This window comes from Anopheles moucheti, chromosome 3 (genome assembly GCF_943734755.1).
Source record: "Anopheles moucheti chromosome 3, idAnoMoucSN_F20_07, whole genome shotgun sequence".
NCBI lineage: Eukaryota > Metazoa > Arthropoda > Insecta > Diptera > Culicidae > Anopheles > Anopheles moucheti.
Window position 1 is genome coordinate 61355188 of NC_069141.1, and position 21935 is coordinate 61377122.

The 21935-nt window shown below is 42.7% G+C and overlaps 1 protein-coding gene across 1 annotated transcript in view; it reads right to left on the minus strand.

Moving 5' to 3' along the window:
- Window positions 1–1056: 1056 nt before the first annotated feature.
- LOC128301550 (cold shock domain-containing protein CG9705) overlaps window positions 1057–21935 on the minus strand; it is a 33018-nt gene continuing 12139 nt past the window's right edge. Inside the window, exons 2-3 of the mRNA XM_053038099.1 lie at window positions 5738–5860; window positions 1057–5604 (exon numbers count right to left, since the gene is read on the minus strand). Coding sequence (XP_052894059.1) covers window positions 5427–5604; window positions 5738–5860 — 301 coding nt within the window. The 3' untranslated portion in view covers window positions 1057–5426. The remainder of the gene's footprint in view (window positions 5605–5737; window positions 5861–21935) is intronic.

Here is a 21935-nt window from a genome sequence, read left to right on the forward strand (position 1 = left end):
AGTAACGAAACTAGTATGAATTAGTAACTAGTAAATTATTGATATGGGCAACGATCTTTGAAGTAGGTTTAGGGACGTACATTGAACGGCTTGTAACTCAGATTGCACTGTCCGTAAAGCAGATTGAACGCAATGTAATGTAGGTGGAGCGACCTGGAGCGGAAGTTCGTTTAGTTCTTCACAAACAACAAACGATTCGTTGCAGTTCATACCAAACTAATGATTTACCCAAACCGGATGAGAATTTTTAATAGCAAAGCACAATACAATTTCATCCAAAAAAAAGGTGCTAGTTCGTGAATATGTTTTAGAAATAATAGCATCCTCCACTGATATTATACGCTTTAACCAAACATTTTATATTATCCCGAACAAAGCGGTGCAACACGCTTGTTTTTTAACGTAATGAATGGTCGTTATTATTTTTCGCTACATTTTCTTCCTTGCCAAACAATAACATAAATGTATTGTCCGCAAGCCGGCTTATTGCACAGAGCGCAGAGCAACATTTCTTTTCCTGTTGTCTTGTTGCGATTTTGTTTTGTTTCGTTTAGTGTGCTGGTGTGCGCCTCGGGAGATTTTTCGTAGGATAACTTCCACCCTGTATGGGGGAATTCGAGCACATCTCCCTCGTTGGCTGACCGTGCCGACGAGAGCTGGACAAATATTTGCGGTTCAAATTAGTTTACTCGGTAGGTATGATATGAGTACAAGCTGTTGCTTTAAAAGCAGTTAGCTAATGTTTAAATTAGGTAGTATTATTTTTAAACAGAAGAGCAGTTAGAGTAAATGAATAAAGTCAGCCGTGTGAACATTTTGCCAACCAAATACAACATAAAACTAATATATAAGATGTTACAAACACATAAAAATACCTCCATCTTGTTAACAGAGCTATAATAAAAGCTTAGAAACATAAAAATAAACATAAACTGTAAAAAAGCAACGAGAATTAGTATTAGAATACCAGTTAGTTCGGACATTATTTGTAGGACGGTAGCGAAATGGAACTATACGCGGCTCGAGTTTTAAAACATTTAACGAATTTTTGGCGTACCGATCTGCGCACACGTTTATTGAAACCCATGCGGTATGCATATTATCGAGTATTGACAACTCTTTCTAGTGGTTGGTAGCTTTGCATCATTTTCGTTCCAATCCTGACACGTCTGCTCGGTTCCGTCTGCTTAAGAAAAGTCCTTTGCCCCTTTTTTTGCCCCATTCAGTAATTGTTGCGAATAGTGGCACGTGTTCGTGTTCCACCCCGCTCGAAATGTGTTGTGTTCCATTGACGGACCCATTTGCTTAAACGTAACTTACAAAAATGGTATATAGTTCCAACATTCATACATCTAATGCAACACTACTAACAGCAAACATTCAATGGCATTTCGTGTGTTGTTGTTTGTTCTTTCTTTATTACTGCTTGCTTTGCGCTTCCTGTTCCGTTCCTGCATCGCTACGTAATGGTTCTGCTGTTTGGCCCTTTTGTTATTGCTCCTTCCAGATTGCGTTGAATCTTAACGAGCCATAATCAACGATTTACGGTTTTAAAACACCTTAAATTTATACAAGATTGTGAATGGAACGCGCACTAAACACAAAGGGAAATAATAATAAACGTGCTAGCGCGCGATGCTGAGGACGAACCAAGAATACGAACAATTCTAGCTCAAGTTTTCCCCTTTTTGTCCAGAATCGAGTCTGTACGATAAAGTCTCACACGAAGCAAAAAGCGAATGAAACAAAATCGAACCTTTTTTTATCGCTTGCGAAAATATAATTACCCAGATCAAATTTTCAACACGAACGATCTGCCGTACCGTTGGGTTGGGCTTCCGAATCCTACACCGTACACACTACTGCCGGAGAAGGAATTGGTGTGCGTACCACGTATGTATGAACGCACATCCACGCAAAACCGAAGGCGCATTTCATCGCTCCCACCGTCTACTACCGGGAGCCAAAGGACACCCGAAAGGATTATAAAATTAGTTCATTTTCTTGTTTTAACGATTACTGCTCACGTTCGTGTTGCGATCCTTGCGAAAGTTATCGAATTTTCGATAAAAAAAAAACATTTCTTTACGTTTATTCAACCGTACAAAGGAAGTGTGCTATCATTTCACCATTTGCCATGCCTCCTCTGCCCCGAAGAAGATGAATTGGATGCTGTACGTGAGGCAAGGGATTAAATTTATTCGCCCTGTTCGCTTGGTGCTTTTTTTTTTGCTTGTTGGTGGCGGCATTAGCATTTCACACCCTAACGTGATTAGCATTGGTCTAACAAAACAAGGCGAGAAAGTAAATTTTGGGGGAATTCCACCAAATGCTTCGTTCTATGCTCTGGTTTGTTGCTTTTTTTTTTGTCCACATTTGGTCCACATCGTATGCGCAAAGGGGTTTTCTGCGGGAGGTTTACATTAACCCCGCAGAGTTCCTAACAGGGGGATGGTACAGATACAGTGCCAACAACGTGATCGTGTATGCTTAATGTTTTCACTAGAAAACGGTACTACGGATATATTGGTGTACTGAGGGAAACATTAGGTGTGAGGCGCTTTACGGCAGTTTACTTCTTATCAGGATGTATATGTATATAATATGTATGTGTATATATATATAAGTATTTACTTTCATTGCGCAATCACTGTTGTTGCGTGCTACTCTTGACACGAGCTTAATAGCGAAATTTTTCATATCCTAATCCCACTCGCCAATCTCCGTTCCGTTTCTTCTTCGATGAGGTAAGTAGAAATTTTTAACTTTTGTGCTTTTCCCCCACCTTGGATATGGAGTAAGATTAGTGTGTGTGTGTGTGTTTTTGTTTTCATCTTCTTCCATACTTTCACCTTTGCTGACCCTTTCCCCGCTGTGGGTGCACATTATCCGGATACGGAGCGAACCGCCTTTGCATTACCGATCATCCGTGGATAATCCGATTATTTAACCGAAAATGGGTAAAACAGCGAAAGATTAGGGCAAGCCCGTACTGTTACGAGGTCGATTATACGTGAGCTTTGTGGACATTGTTTGTGGTACACTTTAAACACACACACCCCCACACTACCTCTCTCCATCTCTCTGCGAGTTGCGCCATTTGGTTATTTAATATAAAGCTCGCTACCCTTCCTGTTTCGGAGAAGGATACACCTGGCTGTTATTTATGCGTTTTAAATATTCATCCTTCGTGGGATTGTTTTCCAATTGCGTTCAAACTACCCTATTGTTCTGTGACGAGCGTATCGTTACATGCACGGTTTTGTTGGATGGATCGTGGACAATGTTTACTTGGTCAACAATTATGCCTTGCTTTGCGCCTTAGCCTGCTTTAGAGCTTTTTGCATAACTCATTACCATTCATACACACTGATTTGGCCACGCTAGTGAACGTGAGGACGTGTACTGGAAAAGGATAACGTATGCTGTAGTTTGCTAAACCTTTTGCCTACATTTAGGCGCATTGTATGTAAAGCCACACACTCACTAATTTCCAACCGCGCTCTTTTCCTTTCCATCGGACGAAAAATTACTCCAAAAAAGATGTACAAATAGGCACACCGTAAATTCTCATGCAAACTTCCCTATCATTTTTTCCCCTTTTTTAGCATAATATGTGCGGTTCTGCTTCGTTTCATAATTCGATCAATCGTCTACAGTCGTCTAGCATTATTTTCTCTTAAACGTGTTGCGTGCGCGCTCGCTCTAAATTCTTACAAAATGTATGTGGTGCTTGCATTTTGTGTTGCTGGATGGTTGTTACTGTAGTGCGATAAGTAGTGCGTGTGACCTGCATCGTTCCATAAGCCGAATGAATTTGAATGTTTTCCAACACCTTATCCAGTGTGTTTAATGGTTCTGACCCTTTCTTTATGTTGCTCTTGTGTTTTGTATGCAAAAACAGTTTTCATCAAACAATAAAACGTTCCGTTTTACTATTGCAGATTTTGCACAATCAGAAGGTTTTGTCACCCGAAACGAACGACGATAAAGCTTGATTGCGATTGAATTAATGTCAATTATCATCATCACTGTGAGTGTGTACGCCTTTCTTATGTCTCGTCGCGTTGCTTCCGCTCTAATTTTCGTTGTACAATGGATTCGGATATCTTTAGCTTCTTTTTAACGATTTTTTTCCCTCTCTAGGCTTCAACACCAAACAGCGAACAAATGAACGGTTTCTTTTTCCATTTTCCTCTCCTTCCCGATCAGTTTTCACCTTTGCTCCAAAGCACCGACACACAGGCAAGAGCTTATTTCTCTAATCGTGACGGTTTTTCTTCCTACCTGACATATAGCATCCGACCTGAATTATAGCATTCTGGCGTTTCATTTTTTTTGCTTCCTCTCTCATCCTGCTTCTCTTTACAGCACATAACGAATCAACACAATGTGTGGAAAGAAGTAAAAAAAAAACAAAACAACGATAGCAATTAGCGATAAGAAGAGCGAGGAATCGCTCTACCATTGAGCAGTATATTGTGCACGTCCCGTGTGTTTCAGCGTAAAGTTTTTCCCCTCCCAGGGCATCAGTCCGCCCGGCTGGCGATTCATTGTCCTTCCGATCCGATTCCGTGGATGGGTGTATGGTTGCGGGTGGACAAAATAGAGCGCACCAGCATCGGGGTTGGCTGTGATGCTTTTTTTCTGTTCCACACGGACAGCTGCTGCAACGATTTATCCTTGCGGCTAATCCCTCTTGACTTTGTTGCTTTTGCCACGTTCTCTGCTCCGTGCACCTTTTACCGTCGCTTGCTTAGTGTCCTGTGCCGTCATTTGCGGGCCAACGTTTACACATATTAATTAAAACCTTCCTGTTTGCGCGCGCGCGCGCGTCCAGAGCAGTTCCCAGAGTTCCCATCCCATCACGGCAACACCGTGCCCCACGAACATGAACCATTTAGAAGATGTGTCCCAGCTCCTCCTATCCGTTTCGATCCTACCCTCACACAGACTAATCGTAAACAATCTGCTGAAATCTACTTTAAGATGGTGCAACCCCATAACGGCCAACAGTTTCCGCACGCTTCGTTCTGCGCATATGACGGTCTACCGTTAAACTGTTGTGGTTGGTTTTTTTTTGCGGAACCGATCAAGCAATAGCAATCCGAATCGATTATTTGTGTTTGTGCATCAACGGAGCACCACTACGCTGAAACTAACCAGAACAAGCGTCTATCTCAACCCTATCTAATAAACAAACAAAAAAAAATACTGAACATATTATGACATGTGTATATGGAAAGTGCCGCTTTGACCTCGATATCTCGTTTCTATACTATCCGCTCTCTCTCCACCGCTTACATGCAACCTTCCTACGCAAAATCGAACGATATATCGGGCCACCGGCGTGAATCTTGCTTCCCTTTCGCGGCATACTGCTGTTGCTGGTGAAGCTGATCCGGCGCCGGCTCGTTCCACCGACCCTAATGCAGCCGGTGACCATCGTCGTGGCTCATGCACGTTTCCCAGCGCGAATGCTTTTCCGTCGTCAGGTGCGTTATCTGCACGTGGATTGCCTGCACCTTCTCGTACTTTGGCGGGATCGAACAGAGCCGATAGCTGACCTCGTCACCGGGCAGTGGTACGTACTCGCCCTCGATGCTACACGCAGCGAATAATATGCGAACGAAAATCAAAACGGATCAAAGCGGTTATTGTAAAAACCGAGGTTTGCCTTCAGCTAAAACAGAAACACACGACAATGGGAACCAACGAGGGGGGAAAAAACACTCACTCGGAAATGTGCACAAAGATGTCGTCACCGCCGGCAGTTGGAGTGATGAAACCGTGGCCTTTGCTTCTGCTGAACGACTTTACCTTACCCTCCTCGATCGGGTTACGCATCGCACGATCGGATCTGTCAGATGGAAGAGAACAAATGAAGAGAAAAATAAATAAACGGATTGAAATTGAGTTGTCTGGCTGGGGCTGGCTGAAGGACATTAAAATTTACAACCGAAAACACGTGGTGCGGGGTTAACGCTTAACACGCGAACCGAAAATGCTTATCCAAACCGAATCGCTCGTTACGAGTGCGGCAGTCGGGTTCAATATTGACACAGGAAGGCAAAACATAATATTAGCTCTATCGCTCACAGGGATGGATAGATCATCCCGTTGCCCTTTTCGGTGTTTCCGCCGCAAGACAAATGTTCTTGCCAGTGCAAAACGCTGTACAACATACATGTAAGCATACCACACCACCATTTTACATTACATTGCCACTCAAACCCCCCCCCCCACACACACACACATACATCGATGTCACACAAAAGCTTTTCATCAAACGTCATAAACTTTATTTGAAGAAAGTTTATGTTGCATACAGAAGAGGAAAAGAAAATCAACTCAATTCGTGGCATGATTTGATTGTGCCGGTAAAAATGAAAGGCAAAAGGCAGCACACACAACTCACGGACGGCATACTGTCTTCTTCAGAGTTTTCCAAGTTTGATGGATATGCACACAAGGCGGCGTTTAACCTCCAACCATTTTTGGTCACAATCCCGTTCTTGCCGACGTTCTCCTGTAGTTGAATTAACTTTCCATGGCTTTCAAGATGCAACACATCGCACCATGCACGAGAGTGTGCGCTGCTGTGAACGTGTATGTATGTGTGCGTTTGTGTGCGGGATAAAGTTTTTATTTCCAACCCAACCAACCAACGGCCTCCTTCGATGGAGACGCCAGGTGTTTTGTACGCGAGAGCGCATCTCACCCGTTCGGTGCTGCGTGTAGCTTCCGCATGCAATCTCGCCACATACGCGCAAAAGCTCCCGTTCGCAAACGCAAACAATAATTATTTCTGAACATGCTAGCAGCAAGCAGACAACCAAACCGTGTTCGGGTGAAGTGTGGCCGAAGTTGTGTACCGGAATGCATTAAAGTAAAGGGTCTTAAGTAAAGACTGTGTGTGTGTGTGAGCGCTTTCCAAGAATTTAACTAATTAAACACAATTTATTAGCTTTTTCGTTTTTTGTCCCATTAGAATGGCAAATAACAAATATCACATTACGATGTGGAATTGATACTTTTCTGAAAGGAAGCAGTAAACAATTCTTACAACAAGAACACGTGCTGCTATCGATGGGCACTGCAAACAGCCAATACCTCGGCGTATGCCTAATTAATGGCCTTCCTTTCGGCGGCACGAAAAGGGTGCTGTTCCTGTTGCTATTTCGGCGAAGGTCAGGTATGTTTACTATCATTCTAAGCTTTGTTAAATTATGACCATTTTAAGATCCACGTCAACCCACTATATATATATACCCACCCTCCATTCACTATCTCGCTTGAGTGTACGCAAATAAAGGATGTATCTTAACACTTGCATGACTTGTATGCTCACTATCATTAACATTGGGAATTATATTTCCACCTGATGTAGGCGTACACCTACGTAAAGCCTGCGTGAAACGAACGACTTTATGTTTTCCGCTCGTCAGAACAGATGGTTCCCATTATGCTTCGCCCTTCCAAAAATATATGCTTCCGGGCAAAGCGTACAGCTGATGGGCGATTAGGCGGCGGATACACATTTATCATAAACATACGGCCGCTAATTACGTTATCTGCTCATCGCGAAACAAACAAGATTTATAGCAGCAATCACCCACACAACAAAACCCATATGGCCACCCTCCTCCACCCGCAGGTGAAAATTTGGGCCGGCCCATTAAATGCGTTTGCTCATCAATCAGATGAGATGGCGGAAACGTGATTAAGTTAGCATAATTTGATACGGGAGTATGTTGCTGTGTGACTGTACGTTTTTGCTTTTAATTTTATGCTCCCCGCAACTGGGAACTACTTCACAGGAACAAACTTCTCTCGTGGGAGTAACATAGTGTTTTTAAATAAAAAATTAAAAATTATGATTAATGATGGTTTTAATTAGTGATTTTGTGTTTTAATTTAAACTGATTCGCCATTCCAAAGATTCATGAATCCTCTAAAGTCCATGAGTCATCCAAGCGTAACGAATCATACCCTATGAGTCTCCATTCTGCTTAAGGTCTCCAAAGGACTTGATCTGCAACTGATCTAAGGATTCATGAATCGGTTCAGATACTGTTTAGATGAATATAAACGACTCTTCTAAAAAAATTCCTTAAGGACAACAATAATTTTAATGAAATAGAAGAACAGTTAATGACGTAGAGCTCGTACATCTACAAATATTCTTCTAGGTATTAGGGGTATGGGCCCGACGCTTTCAGAAGGTTGTTCTTATTGTACAATCTTCTTATTATGTAACCCTACTTAAAAGGTCTATGACGCACGGAACAGAAGCATACTCCTTCGCATATCTAAATTTACGTAGACGGACGCACCTAACCATGGTTTGGGTGACAGTGAATAATTACAGCCAGAAGATTCCTATCGAAACAATCGGTTGAGGCGTGTGTTCCTTTAGTCCTTTGGACGAACATATTGTTTTACTAAATAAAAATTAAGAGCCTTTGACTGGAAGCAATACGTGAAGTCCGTCTCACAGGTAGTTACAAACACAGCAGGACGGATGTTGCAATACACGAAACAAGATGAAAGAGCTGTACGCGTTACGATTCAGCAGCAGAAATAAATAAATGTATCAGTAGTACAACAAATTGAAATGTATCTATTTGACACCTTCACCAAAGCTCTAAAGCGCAATGTACAAAAAGCTCCCACCAGGAAGGACATTTCGTTAGCGCCTGAAAAGCCAACAAAACCACCTACAAAAGTGGCACTGGATGGTGTCACAAAGGATTTGAAAAGTAAAACAAAACCAAAGTGTCCTTTTTCGTAAGTGAAAAGGGATTCCCAGTGTAAGCTGTAGCGAAGGTATGCACATCACGGGATTAGCGTGGTGCAAAATCTCTCCACAACGGGGTAAGTGCCATCCACTGCACGGGACACTAGGCGCACGGGCACAAAAATTCATCCGGCAAAGTTGAGTGACTTCCCGGCAGTCTCATGAATGATGCATAATTATCAGCGGACCCCCTCTTTGTTTCCCTCAGCAGCACCACGGTGCACCGGAAAGCAGTTTTACTTGAACAAACAGTGCGCACATGTGCATTAGAGTCTGCTATGTGTTTTTGTGCTTAAAACAAATGATGGGAATTAAAAATTGCTACGAGAACTTGCTGCTGCAAGCTGTGACGACGGGCGGACCATCAAGAGATCCTGTTCGATCTTCGCTAATTTACTTTTATATCCCATTTACCGTTCTGCTAGCAACAATTGGTTACAGTCTTTGCAGTCTTCGAGATTTAAAGTGTTTTTTTTTGTCCATACCTTACAAATCAGATTAGCAACCACCTTCAGCAAACGCAAAGTACGTGTGAAAAGTGATAAACGGATAACAAGGTGTCACACCATCACTACTCGATGCGACGTTCCTTTTCGTTCCTGTTCCTTTCTCCGAATAGGAATTCCATTTTAAGCGATCGTTCGTAAACACACTTCCCATCTCAAACCATTCAAGTCTGCAGTATGCATCGTGACCCTGTCCGACATCCGGGACATCTGTGGGACTTGCTTCATCGACTATTGCAAGTGTCCATCCAAACGCAAGCACGAACGAGACAGGGAAGAAAAACAGCAATCTCTACTCGCTTCAAGGATTCACGACTGACAAACGTGGGGGGACGAAAACATTCCAGCACGATGCCCAACAACGTTGGCGCAGCTGTGTTTGTGGCCAACTACTTCTGATACAGTGCACAGCAGCAGCAGCAGCAGCAGCAGCAGCGGTGAAGGTGACATTTTCCAACGTAACCAAGCATAAACAGGAAGCATTCATTGTAGACATTGGCTGTTTTCTCTCTACTTAAGCTCCTGGTGCGGGTAAAGAATGCCGCCCATAGATGGAGTTGCTGGATGGCGTACAACAGGAACTATTTTTCACCATCTTAACACCTTTGATCGATGGTGCGACAGTGCAGGGAAACATTTTTCAAATCAGTTTTATTACACGGTCGTTTCGTCGTTATCAGGTCTTTGTTCGTTTGTTTACTGGAAAGGTGCTTCAATGAAGATTATATATTTTTTTTAAAGTTATTATAAAGCTCGTGGACGTGTTACAAAAAGCTTGTTTTGATCCTATCTCCCTATAGGTTTTACCCAATAATAGACGGTTTAACAATGGATTGCATACTTTTAGGCGACTAAGTGCTTACAGGAATAATAAGTAGAGATGGCATCACAAATTCTAAACAGTTCTGCAAATAAAATTTGTTGCTTGTAATGTCTTATCAAAATTTTACAAAACAATCCAAATAGATTATTGAACACAATTGAGAGTTAATGTATGTACAACAGCGGAGTTTGGTGTATCAACTTGTTCAGAACAGCCTACGAAGAGCATAGCCTAAAAATTCTTGCACGTGAGCGTATTTAAAAAAAAAACCTTGAAAAGATTGAAATCAATATTCCCCACACAGCCCCATCATTGTGTTGGAAGATCATCACATCGATACTTGGTGCTCTTTTCCCGTTGTTGCGCATACACAGTTGAGGCAATTTGTCGGTGTTGCCGTACGCCATTGTGTAAAATTATGCTGGCCACCCGTACATAATACTAGGCTTTTGCGTACCACCCATTGACAGATACGAAGCTCCATTTGCTTTGCACAGGCAAAACGTTGCTGTGACAGTTTACCGATCCGGGCCTGGGATTCGTCTCGCTTCTTGGGTACATTCTTGAGTGCAACCGTTTTGCATTTTGCACCAAGCGCTCGGTCAAGTGCGAACACAAACGACTACTCTAGGGACACACTCGCCGAGCTGCTGCACTCGTCCGAGGAAAGCCCATCTAAACGGTACACGTAAGGTGAACACCGTGCGGGAAGCGGAAAGCAAGGCTTTGAATCATGAATAATAAACCCTGCAGTGGCACACTACGGTATGCAGCTTGCCCTGAACGTTATCTCCGTGGCAGGACCATGCAGATACCGAATGCAGTGCAAGTTGCCGTTTGCTGTTTTTTTGTTTCAAAATTCAAAGCGAATTCAAACACGGGTGTGCCATACTAAATAGAAAAAAGAAAATAACTCAAACGGGTCACACCGTAGTTAGTCACCAGTTCAACAAAAACTCTATACGTCCACACACCGAACTAACGAAGGGCTTGTTTAGCAAGCGTATGTCCCCCCGGTTAGGATACGCTTCCGGCCGCCCGGAACTGTGGCCCGGTTAAAAGTAAGCAACGCTCGACTAATTAACACGCCATTTTGGTGAAATATTAACCCTATCACGCTTGCAGGGCGTACGGCGTACCAGCGGCAAACGGTGATGCTTCGCCCGTTTCGCTGGCGAAAGTCCTATCGGGAGTAAATTAATTACACTTGAGACGGGTACGCGCCTGGGCAGATCTATTGAATATGCAAATTTATGCTGAGTTATCACCCGGTGCTGGTGATATGACCAGAATGCGCTATGGGTAGAAGAAGCGCCTGGTGTGTTGTTCACTGTACACTGAAATTATGAACCCATTTAATGGCTGAAGGTTACAGTGACAGAAATGGCTTCCAAAGTAAAGTCCACATTAGAAAACGTCCATCAAAGTAGCATGTGCAGGAAGAGAGAGAAAGAGAGAGAGAGGGAGAGAGAGAGAGAGAGAGAGAGAGAGAGAGAGAGAGAGAGAGAAAGAGAGAGCAATATCACGCATTTGGGCATATCCTTCGAGACACGTCATTGCATACATTTAGGCGATTTAGGCGATGGGTTGATATATCGAAGAAATGGATAATATCAGCTGCTGTATAACGCAATTTAAACTGTTTCGCATATTCAGCTATTTTCAACACTTTTCCTGTGGAGTATGTGTTTGTTGTGGAAACAATGAACGAATAAATTACGTTACTTCACGTCTCACCCACAGTAGATATAAGTACGGAACGCGATAAGCGTGGATAAGTATTACTAAGTCGTAGATTAAAAATCAATTATCGACCACATTTTGGCGAATCCCGATAAGCTCTGCTGTCAAGTCATAACCAACAGCCCATTCCTTTCGCCAGGGTACACAATCTTTATGATGATCCCCCCCCCCCCCCCCACCACTAAAGATTAGATGATCTCGCAGCAGAACACCAACTGTCGCAGTAGTACAGAGATGAATTGATTTCCGAGTGCAGTTTGCATTGAACCGCGGTACGAAGTGAACGTTTCTCGCATTGCTGCCTTAGTGAGTGAACGAAGAGATGGGACATCCAAGTACACCGGCGCTGATTGTGGCTACTGTTGCGTTGTTGTTTGCTGCCGCTGCACTCGTTGATGGTGCCCTTTTCCACGATACGATCGATTGGAGCCGTGTTAGGCCGTTGAATGAATTCCCCCACATTGCGGCACGTGTGGATCAGCTGAAGAAAGTGCAGCGCGATGGCGGTTTCAAAGCACCATCGTTGCGTATCGTTGGCGGCTCGATTGCCACTGCTGGACAGATCCCGTACCAGGTAACTACCGGAAGCAGACCCTCGTTTTTTTTCGGTTTAAAGTTCACTTTTAATTTGTTGCCCGCTTTGAACATATACTTAAAAGGTCGCCGTACTCTCAAACCTAGAACCCGGACAGGCACTGTGTGGTGGTGTTTTGCTGTCCAGCAATTACGTCCTGACAGCCGGTGTTTGTGTCGAGAACACCGCCGGCGGTGTGGTCGTACTCGGTGCACTCAATCTGCAGAACGAGGCAGAGGCGGGACAGGTTAGAATCACCTTTGCTGCTGGTGATGTGCGTCTGCATGAGGAATTCCTGGGTGTGATCTTCCGGAACAATATCGCTGTCATTCGTCTGTCGCAATCGGTCACATTCAGCGATCGGATCCAGCCGGTGCGCATTCCCGCAGCAACCGAAAGCCGTACCTTTGCCGGTGCGCTCGCAACGGTGAGTGGTTTCGGACGCACGTCGGACTCCAGCACGTCCTTCTCGGATGTGCTGCGCTACGTGCGCAATCCCATCATGACCAATGCCGACTGTCACGATACGGCCTGGGGTGGGCTCATCGATGGACAGAAGCTGTGTCTGCATTACATGGAAGCTCGTGCACCTTGCGATGGGGATGTCGGTGGCCCCATGACGGTGGAGGATGGCGGTAGTACTATGCTGGTCGGACTGTACTCCTTCGGGTCGGTTTTGGGCTGTGAGAGTGATTGGCCGGCTGTCTTCGTGCGCGTCACCTTCTATCGCCAGTGGATCGTTGCCAATACGGATGTGACGGCACTGTAAGGAGGGTTCTCATGCCAGAGACTCGTGGCTCAGACAATTGTGTACCAAAAAGCCGTGAAGGTTCCCGCGGCGTATCACCGATCGGCAGAAACGGTTTTTGTTATTACACCGTCAATAAACCAAGACACCTGGACAGGAGCAACCTAGCCAATCATGGCTATAAACAACATAAGCGGGAACTGATAAGATAGAGCATATGTAAGATGAAATAAACTAACCAATCGGTTGACGTGCCTGTATCGCCACCTGGAAGAGAGTTGATTTGGATCATGAAATTTCGTAACATTGGTAAATTAATGGGAGTCAAGAAAGACTTTTTTTGGAGTCGATTTTAAAACACTCTGGGTCAGTAGTTTCATTCTCTTCGGAATACTCCCGGGCTTTATGGCGCTCCTGACTCCATCTCAATTCAGACCTACAATCCATGTGGACAGTCTTCGCACGCTTTTCGGCATATCCGGTGTCATTCTAGTGGCATGACCGGCTCACCGAGATAATTCATTGTGCACCTAAAGATCTCGTCATGGACGCGGATCCACCATTGTCCATATTACATTACAATAGATTAACTTGTATGTATATCCTGGTCACGGCACCAATTAATGTTATTAAATAGCTGAATTCAGACAACTTGTATTTGTCAGTTTTTTTCTTTACTTAAACAACTTTCACGTAGAGCTCAACTTCACCTCATCGTTAACATGAGCAATATTTTGGATAATTTTTATTGTTCTTATCTCCGTCCTACTGCAGGTTAGGAATAAATAACAAAAACGAGAGCGAATCGTAACCCACAAAAACCCGACATAATCAAATTGCCAACATGCAAACTGCGTCAATCATCAGCATTGTTCCAATTCCTTCGCTTCACTCGTACCAAATTTCGCACCATGCGTTATCATCGTTTCCTGTTTTGCCGTCAAATATACCACCGATTCGCCTGAGCAAGGAACACTGATTTTGTCAGCTTACGGAAGACATCATTCTGCGAGTGGATAGATATTCGTTAGCATTTCTTCTCACTTTCGTTTCCGAAACAAACGGGAACCTTGTGATGTGTCGCACAAGGAAAAAAAGGGGCGATTGAAGCACCAATGCGACGGTGTGGTATCGTGCCCCCTCGTTGGCGTTTCGCCGGTGGACTGGCGGACACACAGTCTCATTTAATCTTATACGACACGGTGCGGTACGAGCTACTGCGCTTCATCCTTCAAACAGTGGCCAACGTTACCTACTCAATGTTTGTTATGTATGGGTAGCTGTACCCTGTTTGATGCTCAAGGCTAGCTGCCGGGAAACATAACAACGATAAGCGCCAGATTTGTCCCCAGGACGGGTCAGGGTCAGTTATGCGAATATCTTGCTTTATCGATTGTGTGCGCTGCAAATGTTTTCCTTTGGTAAACATCTTACCCGGTTAGCGGCATTCCCTTTGGTGGCACCTAAAAAGATTCCAAGTGGTTGTTCATTTTACAGATCGGCCCTCGGGAAGCGCAAGCCAATGAAAGATGAAAAGGACAATTTCCAGCCAGGCATCAGAACGAACGTACGGCGGCTGTGCCGGGATGCCTTTTATGGGAATTTAAGGACCCTTAGGTCTGTGAGGCCCCGAAAAGAAAGTGTGCTTGGGCAATGATTTCTATCATATTTACCCTTGTTTTGATGGGTTTTCTTCTGCTTTCTTCCGCAATTCGACGTCACAATAGCCACATTGCTGTGTGCGCGCTCTTTCGCTTTCGCCATTCTGTTTTATTCCCCGACCCGGTACTGAGGCTTTTCGACAGGCGCAAAGGAGGGCAGCAAAGTGGTTAGATGGCCAAATAAATTGGCGAAGGTGAGGTGGCCGTATCGTCGGACGAAAAAAAAAGCTCCCATGAAGCTAAACTTGATTTGATAAAACGGCATTACACGGCGCGGATTTGCGAGTTGGGAAAATTCAACGAAAGGCGTGCACCGAGACACATACTCCGGTGCCTACGGTAAAAGATGATGAATTTTTGATGATCAACTTATATAAAGCAAGCAAAAACTTTACAGAAAAAAAAAACTTAAATCCACCCCAGACATCGAAACAACGTTTTGATGATGATGTATTATAAATTCGATCGAATGATTGAACACGGAATCCGTCGGCCGGATGTAAGAAGCACATTATTGGGTAAGCATGTGTATTGGAAAGGCTTTCAGACGTCGTCAGGTTGGCGGATGGAGAAAGTTGGCCTTGTTTTACGAAACAGTGGTTTTGCATTAATGATTCAACTCTTATAAATAGCATACTCAGCCACATTTTCGGTACTTTTTTTCCTCCACTCTTCTAGGACCTCTGTAGCGGTTGCAAGATTGTTTAAAAAACCAGCACAATCTGAACGCCAAAATTGACACTCATTGAATGATGGTAAATGATGGAATGATCACTTCACCTTCAGCAACGTTCAGCAGTTCCCTCCACATTCCAGGTGTTTGTGTATGATAAGTTTGAAATATTTGTACAGGTTCCGTGTTGTTTGTTCTTGTTGTTGAGAGATTTCCATTTTTCACGTTGATGTTTATTCAAACATTTGCCCACACCCATCATCTCCACAGTCGAACGTGATGGTCTTCGTACCGTCATTGGGTTCTGCAATTTCCAAACATCATTCCACAGTGTAGCAACACGCTCCGAAGCCGGTGGGCAATTTTTCATTTCTAAGAATGTTTTCAGCTGCACACCTGCAACGAGTTATGGCGAAACGGAGAATGTTGACCAAAAAAAAAAAAAACAAACAAACAACCAAATAAATTCCCGGACAAGCAAAAACGAAAAAAACCAGATGTGTTTATGAAGAAATAAATTTTTAATTTCAAACAGCACGTTCATTTCACTCCCGCGTACGGTCCATTTAACGGTGGATGGACGGTTGAATGTGAACGACAAAATTCAATATCCTTTTGGCCACGCCGTTTTGCCGTTCGATACCGGAAACGGAAAAGGGGAAAAATTGACAACGTTGAAGGCACAAACAGAACAAGAAAAGAAAAGGTTTTTGCTTCAGAAAACACAAACCAACCAACGCGAGCTGAATGTTGCTGCCGGTAGAGTGCATTCGAACGTTCATCGATTTAAGAGTACGTGTGAAACATTTCCACACCTGCTGCACAGTGCGGAACTGGAGGAAAAATGGCTGAGCGCATCACACACCTTATCTTATGTCTCTGACCGTGGAGTTTTCCTCGCGAAACGGCCAACACTGGGGCACGGAAATAACGAGAGAAAAAAAAACGAAAACCACCGGTACTCGAAAACCAATCGTTATAGATAAAAATAGATTCCTATTAGACCGGTCACCTTGCTGCTTTCCGCTGCCACCGAGGTGTGCCAAAGTGTTATCCAATACGCTTCCGATACGCGCCCTGCTCGCCCTTTCGCACCGGACTAGGGGAAGCTAATAAACCGGCCTCCGGGTCAGTCCAATTTCCAATGTCTCGGAAAGCAATTCTCCGCCCCATGCCTTTAGGATAGGATTGTGATTGAAGCTAGTGGAAAGTTTTGATTGTTTTTCTGCGATCTATTTATCCTGAGCACCGGTTGGCCCTACAAGGACGACCCAAAGCGGCAAGATCTCGAAAGGAAGCGGAAAATTTACTGTTGCTGTACTTAATTTAAACACAATTTCAATGTAATTATCATGTCAAAAATGAATTATTGTTCTAAAACTTTAATAGGAGATTTGAACTTCAGATTTCGCAGATTACTGAGGATTCCGTCCGACTGATTTATACTCACTGCAGTCGCTTTCAAAGAATAATCAGCTTTTGCTGGGTCTAATACAAGGGTCTCCACACTATGCGGCCCTCGAATGCCTCCAGGCTCGCTATTGCTAAACTTTAGAATATTTACAACTTGCAAATTTAAACGAATTTTTATCAGTTCAAATAATAATCAATGTTTTAGGTAATTAAATTCAAGGACTTAAATTACGTATAAATATTTCTGGAGCGCAATATCGGTACAAATGGCCCGTAACTTATTGAGTAATTGAAAGCTACAGCTACGGCCAGCGAACTGAAAAGTTTGAAGAACCCTGGTCTAATACATTGGAGGCTAAGTATCAAATCTCATCTGCAATGAATACTTAAATGAATACTTATCTGGCTTTACCACCACTTTACCTGGCCTTTCTGGCGGATGCATCAACGCCATTACTCCATTTTAATTCGAGCCTACCACGTGATGTGGACGAGATCGGAGCCTGTGCAAGTCTAATCCGCTCGTAATCCATCTCTCAAACGCGTTTCCTCAGTTTTGGACAAAATCCATGACTCAAAGGTGTATATGACTACTGAAATTATATGGGTTCTAAAAAGTTCCATCTTCGCTCGCCACAACTTGAACGGCAGATATCAAAATCATACAATATTCCACACATGATCCTCTTCTTTTTCTTAAAACGGTTAAAAGGTATGATAGGTTCAAATAGAAATTATCTACTACGAACAATGTAAATATGATAAGGCGTCTAGATCATTGTAGTGAATTAAATTAAGATAAACTATTTACTTCAAATATATTTTAAACAGCAAACAGAACAGTATAGGCAGTCCCCGAGATACGCGGATCCGGAGATACGCGGTTTTTGGAAATTTGTCGGCTGAGCTAGATTGTAGCACAAAATCTTAGCATAAAGGTGACAAATTGGTCGCTTATACCTTTCTTTGTCATATAAAACATTTGTTTTTATCTTATTTTATTGTATTCTTTCTTAAAAACCTCTCATTTGCTGTATTTAGTGCAAAGAAGGAAGTCGACTCTTGGGTTTTGAAGTATAAACGAAATTACACCAGGACTTGCGCGACAATTCGAGATACGCGGATTTTTCCTGGGATTATCGGTCTGTTATAATAGCGTATCTCGAGCACTGCCTGTACCAAGAATATTCTCGGTTTCTTTCCGTACTCAGTATCGGTAACTCATATATCACAACCAGCACTTTTTAGTGAGAGTGTCGCACCCAGCATTTACGCCGATTGCGGTTACTGCAATTGACGTAAGAGCAAAGTTGTTGATTAATTCCAGAATTTCATAATAACGATTATAGTTAAACAAATTATCGAAAAAAAAACAACCAAAAGGAGGAACTAATCCAAAGAAGGAGAGAAAATAACTTGAAATAACTCCTTTTACTAAAGTCACGAAATGTTCAATTGTATTTTAACAACAATAATGTAAGAAAAGTAAATACTGGCCTGTAAAAATTCTTGCCAGTATTAAGTAGCGGATTTCGCTAGTTAAAATTTGCAGAAATTGCCGGCGCCAGATTATCCACTGTCTACCCGCTTCGTAATCAAATTCAGACTGTTTACCCAACCATCACGCTTGGTTCGAACGGCAAACAGACGCTACAAAAATAAATCGTCAATATGTATCAAACGATGGAATATTAAATCCCACTTGGTACAGCATTCAGACACCTCTACCAACTCCCCGGATTTCTCATCGTTCCCCACCCAGAGAAAGCCTCGTTGAGCTTGAAAAAAAGAGTTAAGGGCAAAGGGCTTTCGATGTTCCCTTGCGTCAAAAACACACAAACACATTCCGCTCTGACGGGCGCCGGTAACAACGCCAAGCATACGTTTGATTGAATTCGATTTTGACAGCGTCCTCGATCTCATGTCATCTTATCAGCACACCCGTGCCGCCCACGCACACCCGGCCAAACGGATTAAAGGATACGTACAGGAGCTGTTGGTTCAATTGCTGAAGCCTCAAACCACCCCCAAAAATTCAACCGAATCGACCATATATCGTGAAGTGACACTCCATCAATGGGTAAGTTCTTAACCACACGCCAAATTGCGAGAAACGAGTGTTTCTGGTCGATTTCGATTCTATAGGAAGCCAAGCCTTCGGAGCGAATGCCGGAAGACGGTGACGAACACGGGTAGAAACTAATTTCAATTCAACGTAGTACATTTACTGCAGCAAAGCATTGGAAAAGCAATCCTGCGATCGTGTGGAATAATAAATCTTGTTTCGAGAAAAAAGGGGGAAAAAATACGCAACGCCCAAACAAACGCCATACGAACGGATTAAACCATCAACCCGCGGACAAAGGGAGAGGGGGGCTCTATCTTTACGAAACAGATGACCCGAATCAATCAAATTTCTTCTCAAAATTACTTCGTACGTAACATCGTCGGGTTGATGATGCAAACTCGTTGTTTTATTTGAGTGATTTGTCCATAATAAAATAAATATTGACTTTTAAGAAACTTTCTCGCTTCTCGCCATTGAAATCGATAATTTGAAGCATTGATCGATTGTTAGGACGGAGGGACAAAAAACGTTAATAAACGATGCCGGTCAAAATCGATACGTTACGACAAAAGTGTGTGAAATGAAACGATTGTTTTACGATCGAAGACACTGAAGCTTGGGTTTAATGTGGCAAAATCCATAATAGCTTATGGAATTGATAGAGATATTTTTGTGATTTTTTAACTTTACCGATTTTAACGAACAGTTTTGTCAACGTTTTCCACTGTTTCGACAGCTTTAAAATAAAGTATACAATATTAAATAAAAAAGAAAGACTTTGTAATGGGTAACAAATAATACTAATCTTTCGATATTTTTGTAACTGATTTGCTTAATATATTTGACACACATGTACACTCACTTGACTTACTACTACTGACTTGACTACTAAATAAAGGGTGTCCCACATAAAATTGCTTCAGGATTGGAATTATGTAGAAAATAACCTTTTGAGCATTTTCTTATTAAACATAGAAAGTAGAAATTATAAATTTAGAGTAGAAGTTATTTAGAGTACATAATTTACATTGTATTTTTTTATCTTGAATACAACGTCACGAAAAAGTTTTGTGCAAACACGTGGAAAATCGCATCAGCAATAAGTGCTGATCAAGCCTCCTTGTCTCATCATGGATCCGGGAATACTGTTCTTCACCGCCAAGGACTAATTTGATGGCCGAGGGGATTAAGGTAACCGAATCCTGCAAAGTTTACCTTCTTGGTAACAATACAAGATTTGGCAAACGATAGGCTCTGGTGCTCAAACGTAGTATCGCGTGTTGGTTAGTTCGTTACTACCGAGACTGTAAACGGGGAAGATCTTCCCTCAACGAGTGTCTTCAGATGCGTCTGTTTCCTTTGTAGAAACAATACGATTGCCTAAAGGTCTTCTGGTCAGATGGAGTTTTGTGCCATTATTCAGTTATTTTTTTTCTGGAGAGAAGTTGCTCACTTTCATATCTAAGTTCACCAAATGCACCGGAACTAAAGCCAATCTATAAATACTGGGATATATTGAAGCAGGCACGAAGAAAAGCATCTGAAAAATGTCAACTCACAAGCAGACAGAAAGAAAAACTCAATTTATATACAAAAGACACTGCAGCCAGATGCATTGAAGTTGTGCGAAATGAAGATGCCAAAAGCTTAGCTAATGTTTATATTATATTGCCTGAAAGTTTGAAAAGTATCGGTGAGTTAGTTAACGCATTTTGAGTAATTTGATTTGAATTCGTCAAAAATGTAACACCCTTTAGCAATAACTATTTTGAATAATTGCCATACACTAATAACTATAATTTCCATGAAAGGTTCAAACTAGGCATCTTTGGTTAAAATCAGGTAATAAACAACAGTAAAAATATATTTAGACCCTTAGAATAAAAGTAAAATAAATAAAAACCCCACCAGAGCCAACAGAAAGCACCTTAACTCGCAGACAAAATTTTGCTATTCAAAGCACACGAAAATACTCCAAAGAAAATACTACAAGAAACTTTACACGAAGGCACCAACAAAAGCTCAAAACCATAGCTTACCAAATCATAGCGGGAAAAACAAAATACTTGTAAAGAATCCAAAAACGTGAGTCGATGAAAAATGTGTAGCTCGGACAAAACAAAAAAAAAACCACAGCAACCTGTTCAATTGCCGTCTGAAAATCGCTTTCGTAGCAAACAACAGCGAACAAGCGAAACGAGATTGGATGGAAGAAGCAAAAAAAAAAAAAGAAACAAAATCCCCTTCAACACCGCCATCTATCGAATGATGACAAACGAGAAAATGGTAAATCGTTGCCATCAATTCGGAGTTCTCATCTGTTCCCGCAGTCGCGACGCGACAAGACGCTTGTTTTCGTTGCGTGCGTGCGTCATCCGCACGGTGGCCACGGCGTGTAGCAATTGGGCAAATTACACCACCCACAAAACCCGGGCACGACTAAGGCAAGCAATCAACCAAAGCCAAAACTGAGCCTTTTCATGACTTTGTTTTTGGCGACAGGCGACCAGGAAACCAGCCAAATGCTGGCCAAAGGGTGGCGAAAAGTGAGTTACTGAACGCGTCGCTAGACATCCTCCTTGGCGCGTGTTGGGATGTTATTAGCAATTAGGGAATAATTTGGAAAGAGATACTTTCTACTCCGCTCAATGTTTGCATCTTTGCTACGGGAATTCTGTAAGGTGTGGTGTATCAACGTCGCACCAACAGTTAACCATCTGTAAAATTAGCTCGGAAACATTTCCATCCCAGTTTGCCTTTGTGGAGTGGAGCCACTTTTAATCGTGAGAAGCAAATTGCAAATAAACGAAGGATACCATCTCCGGTGAACGGGACATAAGTACCTGCTAATCGCATAGGCTTCAATTCAAAGCAAGTGCTTTTCATCTTAATCTCGAGCGGTCACGATACGATCGACTCTTGCACA